We start from the raw sequence: 18,477 nt of genomic DNA, 5'->3' as shown, positions 1-18,477 counted from the left end.
AACTTGACGAACTTCATCGTATTATTATAACTATAATAGATAATTAATAACTAATAAAATATGACCATCGTTGCTTGTTTGTCTCTGGCCTCTGCAGTTCTGCAAGACTATATGCATTGTTTTGAATCTAAATAAGAACATTGTTACATAAAAATACTTGCATTTTATATACCTATATATATTTTTATTTTACTTTATAAAACACGTTGCAAAGTAGTCTTAAGGTCACTTTTAGAAATTGTTCATGATTTTTACACACAACGGCTATGGCAAAACTATATCATACCGTATAACAATCGATAGTAATATTTTATATTAACAATAGAACCTTTTAACCTGAAAGCGATCGGCTTGTTGTATAAGGAGGGGGTAGCTGAAAAAACACTTCGCCCCTTGGGGTAATATGATTTCCCACCGATTATTACATAGAAGTCGAGGTGTATATAAGACATAAATGATTACACATAAACTCAATGTAATATTATCTACAGACTGAAATACCATATATCAACAACCGGCCAGTATACATAATACCTACAGCAACGCGTCCAATATACTTGGTTCAGTTTACTCCGACTCTATTATATCATCATATAATGCAGAATTTTAAGGTAAGTTGCACCTATAATACATAACTTGATATTTATATTATACATAATACATATTAATAATAATAAAAATAATGGACACTCAAAGTTAAGGAAATAGGACATAAGTGTTTGATAGGATTAAGACTTAAATGTGTACAGTTAGCAAATACTAATTACGTAGGTACACCACATAATAGATATCGTAGATCAAGATTTCTGGACTTCTGCAGGTGAATATTGTATATTATTATATGTACCTACTTCAATATTTTTATGTATCTAAGTAGTTAAATATATCATATTTGATATTTCTGCGACTAGCATGACATTGTATTGTACAAGTATATTTAATATTTATCAATTTATTTATTCACAATCGTACAATAATGCAAATTATTGTAGGTTTTATGAAACTACTTAATTCAAAAAAATAATTTATAACAATTTAACCCATACAGTTTTTCTAAACAAATATTGCAAAACATGCATATTAATATTTTATCATATTGTATCATTATCGACATAAACAAAATAAAATAAATAGCTTATAAAACTACAATGATCTCTCAAAGAGCTCAATTAAAAAAAAAAAAAACCAAATTAAATACAATACTGTGAAATAGAATGTTTAAAAATTATGCGATTAATAAATTTTTGAATTACAATAAAATAATTAAGATCGTTATTTTACGTTTGAATACATCCTACCTTTAGAAAGTTACCTATATGGCTTTGTGTATTTGACTACTTTTGTCAAAACATTCAAACTTATCAAAATCAAGTATAACTAAAAATTAAGAATTAAGATGTAACATGATGATGTATAGATTGTCTGTAAACTTTTTATGTGTCTTATGGTCATCAGTCCACCTTTTAAAAAAACACTGTTAATGATTACCTATATACATTTACAAGTAGAAATAGCTATAACTGTATAACTATATAATTTGTAAATAAGTTGAAATACGAATTTGTGTTTGTGTCGTCGATATACAGGTGTTGAATGTACAGTGCTTCGGCGTCGTGGCTGCGTTGATGATATTGTCAGTGGCGGCGGACGAACCGGTGGTGGAACCGTCGCTTTACTCGGCCGCATACTTGCCGCCGAAACCAGTGGTCGTGGTCGGCGGCCCTGTGCACTACAACAGTCCGTACGACGGCGCCGTGGCTAGCACGTCGACAAGCGTGTTCCGGACGCCCGGCCACCCGGGGGGACAGGTGTCCGCCGTCCACAAAACCGTCGACACGCCGTACTCGTCCGCGCACAAGTCGGACGTGCGCTACACCAACGACGTGCAGCTGCCGTATCACCATCACCCGGCCGCGGTCCCATACGGTTACGGCCCGGCAGCCATCCCGTACGGTTACGGCCCGGCAGCCGTCCCGTACGGCCACGGACCGGTCGCAGTCCCGTACGGCCACGGACCGGTCGCAGTCCCGTACGGTTACGGCCCGACCGCCGCCGTCCCGTACAGTTACGGACATGCCGCGGCTGTCCCGTACGGTAGTCATCGTGGGCCGGTCGCTGCACCGTACGGCCACGGTGCCACCGTCGTGACTCCGCACTCTGTCTCGCACGCCAGTTTCTCCGGACCGTACGGAACTCACTACTCGTACAGACGGTGATTTGGGCGATTCGTATTTGTTTAGTAAATCGCGAACAATTCCGCCGGGCTGTAATATTATTACATGTAATATGTACATTAAATTATTAACTTAATGTGACGATAATGGTTGTACCGATGTTCTTTATTATAATAATTTACGCAAATTATTTATTGTATAACATTATGTGACGAAAAAATATATTTAAAAAATAATACACTACGCAAATTTAAGTTTTTAAAAACTATAACGTCTTAATGGCAATTATTAGACAATACCTACTCTATTATGATACATTTTCACGAATTCGTGACCAGTGACGTGCGCCGAAGTGAGCTTTTTTTTTTAGGAAATTATCGCCTCGTGATCAAAATGTTCGAGTGGGAACTGGCCAACTGGGTAGACGAATACTGGGAAACGGATTTAGTGCGATCAAAATGTGTTAATTATAATAATATTTATAATAACTAACTAATAATTAAAAAAAAAAAATCCAGATTAAAAGCTTATGATGGTGAAAAGATGGTCAGAGATGATAGTTTGTTTCAGGTTTGAAATTTATTCAGCACGCTACTGGTCACTATGACTATAAATAAATTTTAAGTCAGACATTTAATAATATAAGCACAGTTATCTAGTTATATATTTATTATCCAATAAAATCGGGTTTTTGCATTTCTTATATTAATACAAATGTGTTACCAGCTGCAGCGACCAAACACACTATGCAGATGATCCGGAGTTAATTTTCTGCTCCAACCTCCAACACCCCCGAATCCCGATGATAGTTAGGTACACTACGTATATTTTATAAAAACACATAATTTAATCATTGTAAAGCCAATATATTATAATATATTAATATAATCATAATGACAGTCATCGCTCCGCTTAGAATCTAAAACAGGTAAAATAGATAATAACTTTACGCGATATATTATTGTAATTGGCTGATGACAAAAAGTAAATTGTAATTCAATGTTATGTATTACATATTCGTATATATATTTTTTAATACTAACAATATACCTCCATTACTACATATAATATAATACTATAATAGCCGATGAATACCGCGGCCTGCAGCTACAACTTAATCACCTATAGGTGTTATTTAAATTTATTATTTTATTATTTATACAATTTATAAGATCAGCTATTTAAAGCTCAATATAAGTATATAGCGCTTGAATTGAAAAACAAATAGAGAAAATAATGCAAAAAGTAAAAAAATAATGTGTATATTTATATTACCTAAATTGTTTTATTGATCTGATTATAATAACTAGAAGAGATAACTACTCTCAAATATTTATTTTTTTTTTGAGAGAGAGGGACTTCGCCGCCTTCTTCAAGTCTATATATACTAAATAGCCTATGCTCTATATTAGACTTTGCAGCCGTGCAAAAATAAAAAATCAAATAACAGGTAAATCTAACAATTACCTATACGTTTGTATAACCATGTACGTAATGCTGGAAAACTATTGATTGAACACTCATACAAATATACAATGTTATTTATAAAGGTAGCCTATAATCTAGAATACCTAGATACATTGTCATTATTATACATTACCTATAATATAGATATCAATATGTATATATGATATAAAAACAATGTTGATTTAAGATTATGACAATATATCATAATTTATAACATGATACCTATTGAAACAGTCAAATACTCAATGTTTACAATAAAACATGTACGTATATATATATATAGGTACCTACATAATCAAAAGCACTTAATAAAATTTAAGTGTATTGTGTGTAGTTCTGTAACACTGCATAATTATCTTTCGAAATTAAGATAGGCATAGGTAGGTAACCAATTATAGCAATAATTTCAATGGATCGAGTAATAATATATTATTGGGTCAGATATCTGAATTGTATAGCTTATACATATAATAATACCTATGCCACACTTACTGCATAATATGCATAATACATTGTTAACAATCCAGTAACTCCTACACAATTAATTACATTCAGTATTTTTTAATAAATACTATGCGGTTTATAAAAATAAAATATTGTTTTGCCTATATTGTAATTTTGCTGACACTAATAACATTTTTAATAAGTTTTAATTTCATACCAACTGGATTTGAACATAGGTATGTATACATAAGTTAAATAAACTATAAATTCTTAATTTCATATTTAAACCATAATTCAAGTTTTCGTGTTATTATGTGTGATTAGGTACCTATATCTTTTATGCGTATTATACCGATTGTGCTATATTTTTATACATATTATAATATTAGGTACCTATAGTCCTTTTGAATCTTGATAATATAATGTTTGCAAATTTTCAAATTATTGTAATCAATAAATACATTAATATTTTAGAGTTAATGTAAGTAGCTACTATTAAAACCGCACACTTTTAATAAAGTACAGAACAAAACCGCACACATTTAATAGGTTAAAATCGCTCAATTTTTAAAATTGTTGTATCCAAAAACCGCACATTTTTTATTTCGACCCCAAAAAGGTTATACTTACCTAGATTAGATAAACTTAATAATTTATAATTTATTCCAAAAAAAAAAAAAAAAATGTAGGTATATACAACTATTCAAATTTAAAAAATGTAAAAATGTATTCAAACAAAAATATGCATATACGAGTATTCTAAAATGTAAAAATTATAAAAATGTATTCAAACAAAAATTTAAAAAAAATTAAAAATGTAAAGCATGTATAATTTTTAAAGTTTGATTGGCTTAAATCTATTACCGACATTTTTTAAAAATTGCAAACGATCTCCGTCGGTTAAAAATTTTTCCCACCATTTAAACAAGTGCTCCTAAAATAAATACAATTTAATAAAAAATCGAAAATATCACTATTATGTATTTACTAACTTGTTTTTGTTTTTCAATTGGACGGACAATATTTTGCACTCTATTATGGTACTGGTCCATTCGTGTCATTGTATCGATATAAATATTTTGTAAAACATTAAAAACCATAACAAAGATGGATTTGGGGTGTAAAACTCAGAATTAAATCCTTAATGAAATCTTTCAGCTCCATTTGTTGTCCTTGTAGTCATATTTTCATTGATTGGATGGGTCCACATTTCAATTGAAAACTGTCCTTCGATGTAGTCTCTAAATACAGAACATGCATCTATCATCTATTAAAAAAGGTTAAGAAACACTGGTAGTGGTCTGCACCAGTGGCGCAACTATAAGGGGATGCAAAAAGATCTTTAGCACCCCTTGTTTTGTTTTTATACCTAACAATTATTATTTAAGTGCAATACCATCAATTGGTAAACTGTCAACAGTCTTAACGCCCCGCGTTTTAGACGTCTAAGTTGCGCCTATATGATCTGCATGCTATTGGAAATATAGTGACAGTGTAATAATAAAATAATATACCCTTTATTCTTTAATATACTAATAGGTATAGGTACCTACATATTATACCTGTATAGTATATTATAGTATAAGCATCTGTCATAACTGTATTAGTATTATGCTTGATAACCTAATTAATTTAGCAGCCCGCCAAACAATAATTCTAAATTATTGATTAAGACGTTTTTTTTCTTAACTGTTTTATATAAAATAACTGTTTAGCAATAATTCGTTAATAAAAAGTCGTACAAAATAGTAGAGGTAGCATATGTTGGTATGTATATTAGATAGTTATATTCAGTGATTATGTTTCATATAATATTTACCTACTAAATAAATAAACAAAAAAATTTATCATTTTAAATTTTAAATTTTTCTAAATAACTTTAAGTTCTCTAAATGGGTACATCTTTTCATAATGCTTTCTGGGTGACATACATAATTACAATTTAAATAAGTACTTAATGGAAATCGGTATAGTTGTTAATCTGATTAATGTTGTCAATAAGTGCGGTATATGAAATTATTAAAACATAAAAATAATTATATTTTTTCTTTTGATGTTAGGTAAATAACAAAATTATTTAAAAACTTTTACAAGTTTTTTCAGGACAATCATTGAATCCAAGTCACTATCATCTGCAACGGTAATCGAGAAGAAACGTATATTTTTTTTGAAAACACATAAATGTGCAAGCTCTACTGTTCAAAATATACTGATGCGCTTTGGTCATATGGAAAACCTTGATTTTTTGTTACCAACTATGAATAATTACATAGGAAATCCTATGCATTTTAACACCAGTATGATAAGTAATAAATATTTAACTGTGGATGGAAAATTTGACATGTTCGTCCATCATACCAGGTATTCCCAAGAAATAAAATCCGTCATGAGATCCGGTACAGTATATGTCACTATTCTTCGGGAACCCACAGCATTATTTCAATCACTGTACTCGTTTTATCATTTTGATAAAAAATATAAATGTAATTTAACTGAGTTTATCACCACTAGGATTTCAAACAAATCATCTGCAAACCATATTAAACGTTACAATAACAAATTAGGAATAAATCAAATGAATTGGGACTTGGGAATGGTTACAAACGATTTTGAAAACATTGATATGATAAATAAACATATAAATATAATCGAAAGAGATTTTGATTTTGTAATGATATTTGAATATTTAGACGCATCTCTTGTTTTGTTTGCACATTTCATGCGATGGCCATTAGAGAAAATGGCTTACTTACCTCTCAACAGTAGAAATAATACATACAAAGAAATATTATCAAATAATAATGTTCGCCGGTTACAACAAATCAATATGGCAGATAACATGTTATACCAACGGTTTTTACTGAAATTTAAAGAAATGATAAAAAAATATGGAATAGAAAAGCTAAAAAAAGGAATTAAACGTCTTATGAGCATAAATCAAGAAATCTTAGAAATGTGTGTGCAATCAGTGACAAATAAAGGTTATGCTAGAACAATATCATACAAATTAAAAGCAAATACAAATGCAAAATGCAAATATATTGCAATAAATGAATTGAAATACACATCATACCTAAGAGAAATACAATATGAGAAACAAAAGAAATATAATGAATTGGATAAATTAATGAATAATAATTAAGTGTTATAAAATATATTATCATACAAATTGAAAAACATTGTTGAATTATAAATACATCTTTATATATATATATATGTATATATAAAAGATAAATACATTTAGTTGAGTGTAAAAACTCACAAATTATTGAATGCATTTATTCTTAAACTAATATTTTAATCCATTATCAAATCACTATAAGCTAGATCCCAATAATGTTCAACTCCATGTTTTTTTAATTGTTCACGGGCCAACTTTTCAGAAGCACATACTTTAAACTTTATTTCACCAAAATTACGTTGCTTCGACATACCCTGAAATGAAATCACAGAATACAAAAATTATTAGAAATTATATAATACCATAATACCAAATATATATATTTAAATTACAATACAAATTGTGAAGAAATTTATATGGTTTCTTCAGTAAGAAAATTAAGAAAATATTGTTTATAATATATTGTCTTATCTCACAAAATAATTTAATGAAAAAATATTAATTTTATACATTTAGTTAGAGATAATAATTGTTGAATCATGAAAATAGAGTTATAAACAGTTGTGTAATTATATGCTAATTATATTTTATTTAATATTTAATAGTAACTTAATAAGTTTTTATAATTTTTTTATTACCTCCCATACTAAAGAACATTTATTATTTGATTTTGGTTCTGATTCATCTTTAGTTTTGATAACATCATCTTCCCACTTCATTCTATGCAACATCAATCTAAACATATACATAAATATTGTTTGTTAATTTGTATAATAATTTTTTTATTAACACAATTTAACAATAAAATAAATATGATTTAGTTACCTTTTATACTTTTTTTGTTGTTTTGGACCACCTTCGACAATAACAACATTACAGTCCTTACATAAAATCACACAACCAGTCATAAATAGTTGTTTGCTATTGGTTTCTATTTTATATTTTTTTGATGGATTACTGAGGTCTTTAATTCTAAAATGCATACATTAAATTTACATACAATTATTCCAATAACTCTAACATCAAAATTACCTATATATAGCAATGTTAACACCTAATGTAGTATCTTCCTGTAACTTTCTCATTTTTTTATCACGTCTTTGTTCTGGATTTAATCGGCGTGATGCATTAGCTTCTTCATGAGCTTTTTGACGTTTTGCCATTTGTGCCCTTACATGAGATTCCATTTTAGTTGGATCTTGAACTGCTTCTGTTCCCAATACTCTCATTAAGTTTGAAATACGAAGCTAAATTAAAATGTCATACAATAAATTGAACATGTAAGACAAAAATAATATGAAGATAATATATAGACATAGAGTTTATAATTTAAATACCTTAGGTTCAGCTGGAGGTTCTAGACCAAGTCTAATTTTTTCTTGCTCTTCTTTCCACGTTTCACGACGATTTTGACGACGTAGTTTCTTTCTTTCTTTTTTTGTTAAGAATACTGGCATAAAAACTGGTTTCAATGGATCAGCTGAAAATTATTTATTATTTGACAATGTATTAAACAACGTTGAAATTACAGTGATCTAAACAAGAAGATATAGAAAATGTAAACTGTTTTACTCTTTTATTAATTATACATATCGTTATGTTCATGCTTAAAACTAAAGTATATTTTGAATCAAATTTATGTCATTTAAGGATAAAAATATTTTTATCTGAATTAAGTACATAAGTTTATGTACATTTTTAATTAATTAATTTTAAACCTAGCCTAAAAATTGCAATAATAATAATAATGTTATAATAGTTATAAATATTAAAATTAATTAAGTTTTAAACTTAAATTTAAATTTAGTGATACTTATACTGAATAGTCTTACTTGGTGGTCTCATTTGTAATGGATGTTCAACTAAATGTGATATATTACTTCTTTTAAACTGAACTTCGCCGGCCTCATTTAAATAACTAAAATTTGAGTAATTTACATTTATAGTAAAACATTTAAGTAAAATATATGAATAATTATAAACTTACGATGCTCCATCCAAAATAACACTATCCCACCATTCAAAATCAGGACAATGTTCAGTCAATTGTTCTTCTTTGGGCACTAACAATGCCATTTTTGTTACAGATGAAATACCAGTTTTACGAGCAATTTGTGAAATTTCATTTTGCAATTTTTCTAACTGAGCCTACATTCAAAAATTATTATTAATACGTAGAATATATATATTAAGTACTTATATAAAACATAACTAATTTAAAAGAATTTATAAATTAAATATATAAAAATCAATAAAAATATTCTAAAAACCTATTTTAAATAAAATAAATTTGTTTTTTAAAATACCTTCATTCGTAGACGATCAGCAATTTGTTGAAATTTACCAGGTTCGTGAAACTTTAAGGATCGTTTTGTACGGATATTTGTTTTTAATGTTAATCGTGGATCAAAAAACTTTAACTCAGAAGAATCATCATTAGATTTTTCACTGAATGTTTGTTTAAATTCTTCACGTTTTTTTGCTCTAATATTGGCTTTTAATGTAGGTATAACTTGTGTTAGCTGAACTTCTTTACCAGTAATATCTATTGTACGACCTTCACTATCAAGAATTAGAGGTGTTGGTTTTTCTGCAGATGAACTCAGAGTTTTGGGAACACTTGGAACTGTCTTTATAATACCGGTAGCTAACTTTTTTTGTATCTGAGCCTAAATATTCAAAAAAATGTAATATTAATATGTATCATAAATATTATAATCTAGACAGAATATTTTATAAACAAACTATAACCTGCAATTGAGCAATTTTAGCTTGTTTCTCAAAATCAGTTGTTATTTGTGGTTTTTTATCTTTGCCATTAGTATTTTTTTGAACACCTGATGATGGTATGGACAGTGCTTTTTTTCGTTCTTCAATCATTTTTTGGGCATTCAACATCATGTCTTTGATCTATTAAAGATGAACAAAATAATGAATGATTAAACACAATCTAAAAAAAAACAAAATAGGTAAGTACCTGTCCCATGGAAAGTGCCTCTTCTTTGACTACAGTTGTATCATCTTCTTTTTTACGTTTAATATTATTTTCGTCATACTCTGTTTTAATACTACGCTTTGTAGTTACAGGAATATTATTAACCTTCATTGTCATTCCCTTAGCCAAATCAAATGCCTTATCGGTTAAGGATAATGCCTTACCTGGATCCAACAGCGAAGACCGAAGTTTATCTAGGAGAAGTTATAGCAAAATTAAATTTTGTTTTTAACAAAGTTCCAAATAATAAATAATTGTGTTAGTTTTGTATTTTGTAAAATTAATTTAAAATAAAAATATTTACCTGCGGTTTTAAACTTGTCGTATCCAGACGACAAGCAATGCATTAATGTGGTCACCAGAGACGGTTCTCTGAATCCCAAAAACTTGGAAACAGTTTTCTCCAAATACGGCTTGATGTCTTCAACTTCTTTTCTACTAATTGATAATGCCATGTTTTTTTTTTTTTTTTAAATATGATGGTACGTTATTATATTAATAAAATAGAAACAAAATAACTTATCCCAAGCGATTATTGAATAATGAAAATTGAATAGTGAGAAACGTTTGTAAACGTTAGACTACTTAAACCTGCGGTTGGATAACAGAATATCACAGTATTCAGTATCACTGTGAAAAGATTGAACAATAATAATATGAAAAATAACTTATTAAGCCATGAGATTATGGAGATGTGAAAAATCGGATCACTACCTTTTGTTCCACAAAATAGTTGTTCCAAAATCAAGTTGTTCAAATTTAATTAATATCTGAAATGTTCAAATTTAATGTAATATGTCAGTATGTACATAAGTTCCTAGGCATTGACCAGACGTAGTTAGGGGATACTTAATAATTAATATTAAAATTAATTAATAATAAAAATTAAGGAAAAACGGGAATTTTTACGCTAATACAATTTTTGATGAATTGATTTTTGTTTTTTTTTATGTAACTCAAAAACGAATAACAGTTAACACATAAAATGTTCACCAAATGTTTATTTCACCGTTTTCTATTTACAAAACATTTTCAAAATATTTCGACTAAATTTAAGGTTTTTATACGATTACACGTGTAATGAACTACACGGGTACCCGTGTTTTTCCTATGACGGGGTGTCAGGGTTAAAGCCCGTGTAATAAAAATGCTTGAATACTCTATTGAATGTTATAATATGTCCTCATAAGTCCTATAGCCCCTACTAATAGTAGGTATAAATGTATAATATCATGTCGTACCTAATCACATTTATCAATTAATAATATTATTCTTTTATATATTATTATGTGTTTATAGTTTATACATTATACCATTGATTATACCTATATAATATTACTAATACGATAAACAAATGTATTTTATTCAATGACGTATTTAAAACTTTTTTTTTTTGAGGGAGAGGGGGGGGGTCGAAAAGTTTATTACATTATATATTTATATTTTATATGTATAAATATAGTCAAATTATAAAATTGGTTTAATGATCAATCTCTAGAACCCCAAGGAACCCTTCCCCCTTAAATATGCCACTGATCTGATTAATTTTTAAGCATAGGTAATTAATAACTATCCATAATATCTCTAAATAATAAAGAATAGGCAAGTAGGTAATTAACAGCTATACAATTGTTGTTATTAATTAATGACCAATAAATTATTATTGGAATACACATAACATTATATTATTATAAATATTTATATTTAAAGTATGTCTGGATTAATATAAAATAAACTCGGGTAACGATAAATAAATACACGGGCTTAAATATAGTTTTTGCTCTCGTACCTGTACTTCGTGTACCCATGTATTCTAATAACCGTTCACCACCACAATCTCTACTCCTAACTATATTATAGTATATTTTAACAATCAGACAAATATTATAAAAAATATAAGTATGTGAAAGATGTCTACAATGTAGACTCTACACAATATACTTTATTGACTTTAAGTATCTACCTGCCTACCAACCTAATCATATGCCAATATAGGTCGAAATAAACCATGAACGGCTCTATAATAATTTTGAACCTTATGAAACTTATTCATCTGTTAACTATACTTAACAATTAACTAACTATAACGGTTGAATAATAAAACTAAGATTTAAACACATGTACTTACATATATTTAGAACTTTCAAAAAGACACATAGGTATCGGTCTGGCCTCATGACAATCTTAATGAACATAGGCCTACAACCAACTGCTATCTTGAGGGAAGGTGCCCAATCATTACACCATATATATATAGTCTTTATTCTTTTTATAATAGTATGAGAGATATTTAATAAATCAAATAAAACAGTAATATGTGTTCTTAGTACAATGTGTAATTTGGAAACAGAATATCGAATAGTTTTGAAGTTTAAACTGGCCTTATAAGTACATTACGTTAAGTCATGAAGATATTGTTATGTAAATGATATTGACATATTGTCATACTGATTAATGGAATATAGGAGTAATAACAATAACAAATGGTTTAGTTAAAACAGCTTAACTAATTTAAAGTCTAGAAGAACAATGGAAAACTCAAACCTTATAGTAAAGAAATTAAAGCTTTCAGTGAGACTTAAAGCATCTATAGGCAGTTAACATTAACCAATACAACATTCTCAATGAAATTAAGTTAAGAATGTCTACGACAAACAAAGGATAGGTATACATTTTAGGTAAACTAAGTCAAAATTATAGATCTCTAGACAATTAAAAGAATAATTTTACTTTAGTTTCTTACAATCAGTTTTGATATGTACGTGAAAAATATGGTTGGTCACTAAGGGAGAAGAAGAAAATATATTGTAATGTATTTTAAAAAGTGCTTCAATTAATTTATAAACAAATCCTAGCAGAGACAAATATATAAATTAACCTCAATTTAATTTTTTTTCCAAATGTAATTTATTGATTTGAAATAAAAATAATATTTACAATAACAAATAAGGGAAATATATATAAGGACTAGTCATAACTCATAAACAAAAACCTAACACTATTTAGTACTTTTTTTTATAGTTTATACATAAGAATAAATCATAACTTATAAAATAAACTTTCAAGACATTAATACCTTATGTGAAACTTATTTTTTTCAATTCTAAAAAATATCTTTGATTCTATGTTGCAATATTGCTATTAATTTTTGAATATTTTTTTTTTTCATATCTTCTGAAAATAGTGTTTTTAAGTTTTAACAAAAACAAAATTATTATTAAAGAAATATGAATTTAGTATTTAATAAATAGAAGTTATAGTATAATACATCTTATAACAAAAATTATTTACAATCTATAGAAAGCTTTTGAAATTTAACTTATAAATTTCAAACATAAATATTACTCCAAATTCTAAAAAAAATATACTTCTAAATTACTATTGGTTATCTTTCAATATAGAAATAATTTTCTTGTGAGCATATACTAAGCACTTTTCAAATTCAGGACTACAGCCATGTTCTGCAATTGTATTAAACCGGTATGTACGAAAAATATTTTCTTCAACAAAGGTCACAGCATTCATTAGTGGACACAATATGACTTTTGTATGATCTGTGAAGTTTATCTAATAAAAATTAAAACAAAATTTCAATATTTAATTTTTATATAGTACATGTATGAATTATCTTATATACTTGTAGAGTCCCATTCGTGAGTTGCAAAATAACTGATGAAGTAGATCTATACCATTGATACAAATATGGAGTACGACTTAACTGATCTGCATCTTTAGCTAATATATCTGCTCCAGCTTTAACAAGATGATCATTCATGTACCGCCTAAAGTACATCAACAATTTCATTTTCTTTTCTAGTGTTGGAGGTGTATGATCAATAGTATAGTATTGTTCAGAGCCATTTTTTTCTATGTAGTGAACATCCCTAAAATAGGTTTTGTAAATACATTTTAATGATATAGCAATTTAAAAAACACCTTACTTTAAATTTGCCAATAGTACAATTCGAGTAAAATCATTAAACATGACACCTACACAGTCATCAGATAATTCATAACCAAATCCATACTTATCAGAATAGTCTACCCATTTACTAACCCAAATTAAAGGTTGAGCAACAGGATCAGTGGTTTCTTCTAAAATAAATAATTATAATTTATTAGGTTTCTGTTTTGCTTTTTTCAGTGATCATGTTATGATAATAACAGAGAGTTTAATCAGTGGATAAATAATAAAATTATCATGATAATATAATTTTATTATTTAAATACTTCTTAGAAAAATCACTTTCAACTATTATTATGGATAACAACATTCCTTTTTTTGAAATTAATAAAAACACAATTAATTGACAATAGATAATAGGTAACTTAAAGTTAGCTATAAAAGTATACAATTTAAAAGACAGAAGGGGCTTGAATACGGCATACACCTTGCACACCTGGTAATTGCGACAGTATTAAGTATAATAATTATTAACACATAAGGAACATAATCTAAAAATATCATACCCATATTTCTCATTCTAGTTTTAGATGATTTACACTTCAATACATTTCTCAATTCTTTTTCAAGAGAAATCATGTATTCTTTACAATCAATTGCAGATACACCGTTTCCAGGTCTGCTTGGCAAATTTAATACTAGGGGTTTAAAATCTGGGTCTTGAGGTTTTGAAGCAGTTTTAACAACAATATTTTTTGGACTGTTCAGTTCTAAAATTTGATAAATTAAAATTGAAAAAGTATATAAGGTTTTTAAAGGTTATACAATTAATAATTACCAATTAGTGGTCTACGATTAGAAATCGATTCTCTATATTTAATAGAATCAAAACGAGGAGCCATGGTTAGGCAAGATGGTGGCAACTTTTTAGGCATATAACCCGTAGTAAAGAAATCAGCTTTCAATATTTCAGAAACTAAAGGACGTTTTTTAGGGTCAAATTGAAGCATTTTTTCAATAAGAGTACTGGCGTTCTTATTTAAATGAGATGGTATATTATAATCACATCGCGTAATTCGAGCATATGTTTCTTTCAAAGAGTTTGTTTCAAATGGTGGTTTTCCAACTAACAGTGTATACCTTAAATATAATCTATTGTAAATATTGAAAAATAGTATTTTAGATTACATACATAATACACCCAATAGACCATACATCCACTTCAAAACTATGACCAGTTTTTTTAAGAATCTCTGGAGCAATATAGTTTGGAGTACCACATAATGTTCTAAAAATAAATACTTTCATTACTTTTTTAAAGTACATTAATGCTACCTATACAAATTGTTATTAAAAAAATATGGAAACATATCTTTTATTTATATAAAACTAAAAATGGTTATAATTACTTTTTACGTTGTCCGTCATATTCAATTTTAGCAGCTAAACCCAAATCCCCTATTTTAACCTCCATTTCATCGTTTAAGAATAAATTTCCTAATTTTAGATCCCGATGAATAATGTTTTGTTGATGTAGATATAATGTGCCTTCAAGAATTTGATACACATAGTAACGAGTTTCAGGTTCAGTAAGTATTTTCCTTCTCCTGTTATAAATTATAATGTTACTATAACAGGAATTGTAAATTCATTTTTAATACACATCTAGCATAAATTTAATTATTAATTAAACTTTCAGTTTAAATAAACAATTAAATCAAAATACTTACTCATATACATTTTTATTAAAAATAACAAATAACTAAATAGTGTGCACAAAGTGCCAAATTTGAAATTACTCACTTATGAAGCTCCATCATAGATCTTTTTCGACAAAGTTCCAAGATAATATAAACAAAATCATTATCCTCAAAAAAACTATGAAAAGAAACAATATTTTTGTTTTTCAAAATCTTGTGAATAAATATTTCTTGAGTCATTTTATCTTTTTGATTATTTCTCAAAAGGTATTTTTTAGACACAATTTTTCCTGCAAATACCTCCTGGGTTTTTATATCAATAATTTCGTAACATTTTGCAAAACCACCCTATAACATTTAATTAAAAACATTATAAATGAATATTGATGAATATATTAATATACATCACAAATAATAATGTTAGTGAATACGTTCAAGTACTCGGTACTACAAAAAAATGGTGATTTTGAGGATGTTAGGAACATCATTATGTATAGATATATGAAGTAGGGAAAAGCATATATGTTTTGTTTGATAAGAGGATGATATTGAAATTAAGAGGTAGATTTTATTAAGTAGTTTTAAAGCTAATCGTGTTGGGCAGCAGATATTAAAACAAAATAAAGGATGGATGTAGCAGAGATAAAAATACTATAGTAGACGTATGGAGACTTCACTAAGGAGGAAAGAATTAGAAATTAATCCATTAAGGGTAGTATATTAAATTGTACTAATTGTAGACAAAATGGAGAAAAAAGATCGAGATAGTTTGGATGTGTTGTGAAGAGATCATTTGCTATGAAAATTAATGTTAAAAGAAAAGAAGGATAACTAGAGAAATGAATAGACAGAATAGAAAATGACAAAAAAAAATAGCTTGAGTAAATAATGATGGGATGAAGAACTGAGTACTATGTAGGTATAGAGCAAGAATGTAAAGTACTAAGTAACTTCATATAGACATAATATAGTTAGAAGTGAAAGACAAAGAAAAATAAGATACTATATCACCAATGATAGCACTATAATATATTATACCCCTCATTTACCTTTTCTCTTCTCAATAAATAATATTGTTTTTACATTATATTTTCTATCTAGTATGAATAATTTTTAAAATAATAATATATTATTATCTTACATATTAATACATTATAAATAAATTATAGTTAAGAAATACATATAAATACAAAATATGAACATTGTACAAAAACATCCAATATTTATTTTATTGATTTGATAATTTATTTGCTCCACAAGTTTTATTGGTTTGATAAAATATTTTATTGATGGATAAATATTAAAAATTGTTGCACAAATCATTGTTTATATTATTATATTATATTTGTGAATATAAAATTATACGCGAATTTAAATTTTATTCAAAAATAATAATAAACAAATATCTCATTATTATGTTGATTAACTTTATTTTATTTAACCGATAATACTTATTGGACCAAAATTAGGCCTATAAATTAATGAATCAATAGGGATTAACGGTCGATAACTTATTGATTCAATAAGATATTAAAACTTTGTACAACAAATGTTAATTTTTATCGATTCAATAACTCAATTTATTGGACCAATATAGTTTCGTGTAACCAGCTTATAATGTTTTTTGATTGTTTTTCAATCAAAACATACCTAGATATTATTATATAAATAGGCAAGTTAGGATTAAACTTTAAATAGATCTATGAAAGTATTACAGACATTCTATAAAAAATAGGATTAACATAACTCGACACACTATTATTGTCAAAAAGGCTGTATAAAAATCACACAGTGGAGTCAAAACAAAAGTACAACACAAAGTATGTTTGATACATCATTGGTTGTTATTCGCTATTGTTACCTTTCCTAGGAAGCTGCATTTCTGATACTTTTTGTTGTTCTTAGTGTCAATAATCACATCCGGGATTCTGACCTCGTCTTCCTTAGATTTGGACATATTAGTGATCAATAACAATTATTATATTATGCTGTGTTATTATTGTTGAACTAGCACTGCAACTTGGAGTACACCTATTGATGAAATCTTATTATTATGACGTGTACGATTTGACCATAGAAAGAACCTATAATCAACGTAAGTATAAATGCAGAATGAGTAAAATAACTATATTTGTTTTGTCACGAGAGATGATACAAAAATTGAAAACGCATGATAAAACCTTTACATCACAAAGTATAATAATTGTAACAAAATAGAATATTACTAGGTATATTATAGATGTGTTCCTGTATTTATTTATTATAGGTACCAATAATAAAAATATATTATCGGAATTCTATAAAATAGAACAATAACATACACACCATTCAATTGGCAAGTTATTACTTACTAGTTACTGACTAGTGACTACTGTTACTAGTGTACTACTCACTGAGTGCTCTACTACTCTCAAGTCTCAGTCTGAAATCGAAATAAAATGTCAAAATTAATACAAAATGACAGTTTATAACTATATCCAAGCGTCAGTGTCGCTCCATGCCCGTTTGAAATAAGACATAACATTTTAATTGTAAAGGACTATCAGACGTCAGTTATGTTTGTGCACTACTGACAAAGTAATTTATAAACCTACAAATTAAAATATATGTGAAATAAAAATTTGTAAATATTCGTGAATGAACCTATTCATGACTAGGAGTAGGATTTAGGG

The 18,477-nt window shown here is 27.7% G+C and overlaps 4 protein-coding genes across 10 annotated transcripts; 2 read left to right on the top strand and 2 right to left on the bottom strand.

The window, feature by feature from the left end:
* The first annotated feature begins 491 nt into the window (after positions 1–491).
* Positions 492–2,438, top strand: LOC113553833 (cuticle protein 76-like). Its single transcript, XM_026957375.1, has 2 exons — positions 492–611; positions 1,587–2,438. Exons 1-2 carry the CDS (start codon positions 597–599, stop codon positions 2,214–2,216), a joined length of 645 nt encoding a protein of 214 aa, XP_026813176.1. The 5' UTR covers positions 492–596; the 3' UTR covers positions 2,217–2,438.
* A 1,701-nt stretch (positions 2,439–4,139) lies between these two features.
* Positions 4,140–7,300, top strand: LOC113551590 (galactosylceramide sulfotransferase-like). Of its 2 annotated transcripts, none has more exons than XM_026953914.1 (2): positions 4,140–4,321; positions 6,180–7,300. In XM_026953914.1, the coding sequence occupies exons 1-2, from the start codon at positions 4,215–4,217 to the stop codon at positions 7,225–7,227; spliced, it is 1,155 nt and encodes a 384-aa protein (XP_026809715.1). In that variant the 5' UTR covers positions 4,140–4,214; the 3' UTR covers positions 7,228–7,300. The 2 variants fall into 2 exon arrangements, with proteins under 2 accessions (XP_026809715.1, XP_026809716.1); XM_026953915.1 differs by having other exon boundaries at positions 6,189–7,298.
* LOC113551589 (U4/U6 small nuclear ribonucleoprotein Prp3) lies at positions 7,224–10,656 on the bottom strand. The gene is made up of 11 exons (XM_026953913.1): positions 10,506–10,656; positions 10,184–10,395; positions 9,958–10,116; positions 9,513–9,875; positions 9,194–9,354; positions 9,039–9,124; positions 8,544–8,686; positions 8,239–8,453; positions 8,032–8,178; positions 7,845–7,941; positions 7,224–7,520 (listed from the first exon to the last, which is right to left on the bottom strand). The coding sequence occupies exons 1-11, from the start codon at positions 10,654–10,656 to the stop codon at positions 7,383–7,385; spliced, it is 1,872 nt and encodes a 623-aa protein (XP_026809714.1). The 3' UTR covers positions 7,224–7,382.
* Positions 10,657–13,551: 2,895 nt separating this feature from the next.
* On the bottom strand, positions 13,552–18,477 carry LOC113553222 (serine/threonine-protein kinase PLK1-like). Of its 6 annotated transcripts, none has more exons than XM_026956435.1 (10): positions 18,031–18,477; positions 17,667–17,836; positions 15,909–16,153; positions 15,515–15,712; positions 15,298–15,393; positions 14,944–15,245; positions 14,672–14,875; positions 14,143–14,296; positions 13,839–14,085; positions 13,580–13,768 (listed from the first exon to the last, which is right to left on the bottom strand). In XM_026956435.1, the coding sequence occupies exons 2-10, from the start codon at positions 17,760–17,762 to the stop codon at positions 13,580–13,582; spliced, it is 1,731 nt and encodes a 576-aa protein (XP_026812236.1). In that variant the 5' UTR covers positions 17,763–17,836; positions 18,031–18,477. The 6 variants fall into 6 exon arrangements, with proteins under 6 accessions (XP_026812237.1, XP_026812236.1, XP_026812235.1 ...); XM_026956434.1 differs by having other exon boundaries at positions 18,157–18,477; XM_026956431.1 differs by having other exon boundaries at positions 17,667–17,889; positions 18,031–18,476.

Source organism: Rhopalosiphum maidis, chromosome 2 (assembly GCF_003676215.2).
Source record: "Rhopalosiphum maidis isolate BTI-1 chromosome 2, ASM367621v3, whole genome shotgun sequence".
In the NCBI taxonomy this organism is placed as follows: Eukaryota; Metazoa; Arthropoda; class Insecta; order Hemiptera; family Aphididae; genus Rhopalosiphum; species Rhopalosiphum maidis.
The sequence above is the reverse complement of the archived record's forward strand: the minus strand, read 5'-3'. Positions and strand labels throughout refer to the sequence as shown.

Bases quoted from the DNA above. Each gene is read 5' to 3' on its own strand.
- LOC113551590 (XM_026953914.1), top strand. From the start codon at position 4,215: ATGCGGTTTATAAAAATAAAATATTGTTTTGCCTATATTGTAATTTTG. The intron at 4,322-6,179 runs GTATGTATACAT...AACTTTTACAAG, and splicing joins CCAACTGGATTTGAACATAG to TTTTTTCAGGACAATCATTG.
- LOC113551589 (XM_026953913.1), bottom strand. From the start codon at position 10,656: ATGGCATTATCAATTAGTAGAAAAGAAGTTGAAGACATCAAGCCGTAT. The intron at 10,396-10,505 runs GTAAATATTTTT...AACTTCTCCTAG, and splicing joins CGACAAGTTTAAAACCGCAG to ATAAACTTCGGTCTTCGCTG. The intron at 7,521-7,844 runs GTAATAAAAAAA...ATTTCATTTCAG, and splicing joins AATGTTCTTTAGTATGGGAG to GGTATGTCGAAGCAACGTAA.
- LOC113553222 (XM_026956435.1), bottom strand. From the start codon at position 17,762: ATGTCCAAATCTAAGGAAGACGAGGTCAGAATCCCGGATGTGATTATT. The intron at 15,713-15,908 runs GTGAGTAATTTC...AATTTATAACAG, and splicing joins TCTATGATGGAGCTTCATAA to GAGAAGGAAAATACTTACTG. The intron at 14,876-14,943 runs GTAATTATTAAT...ATCAAATTTTAG, and splicing joins TAATCGTAGACCACTAATTG to AACTGAACAGTCCAAAAAAT.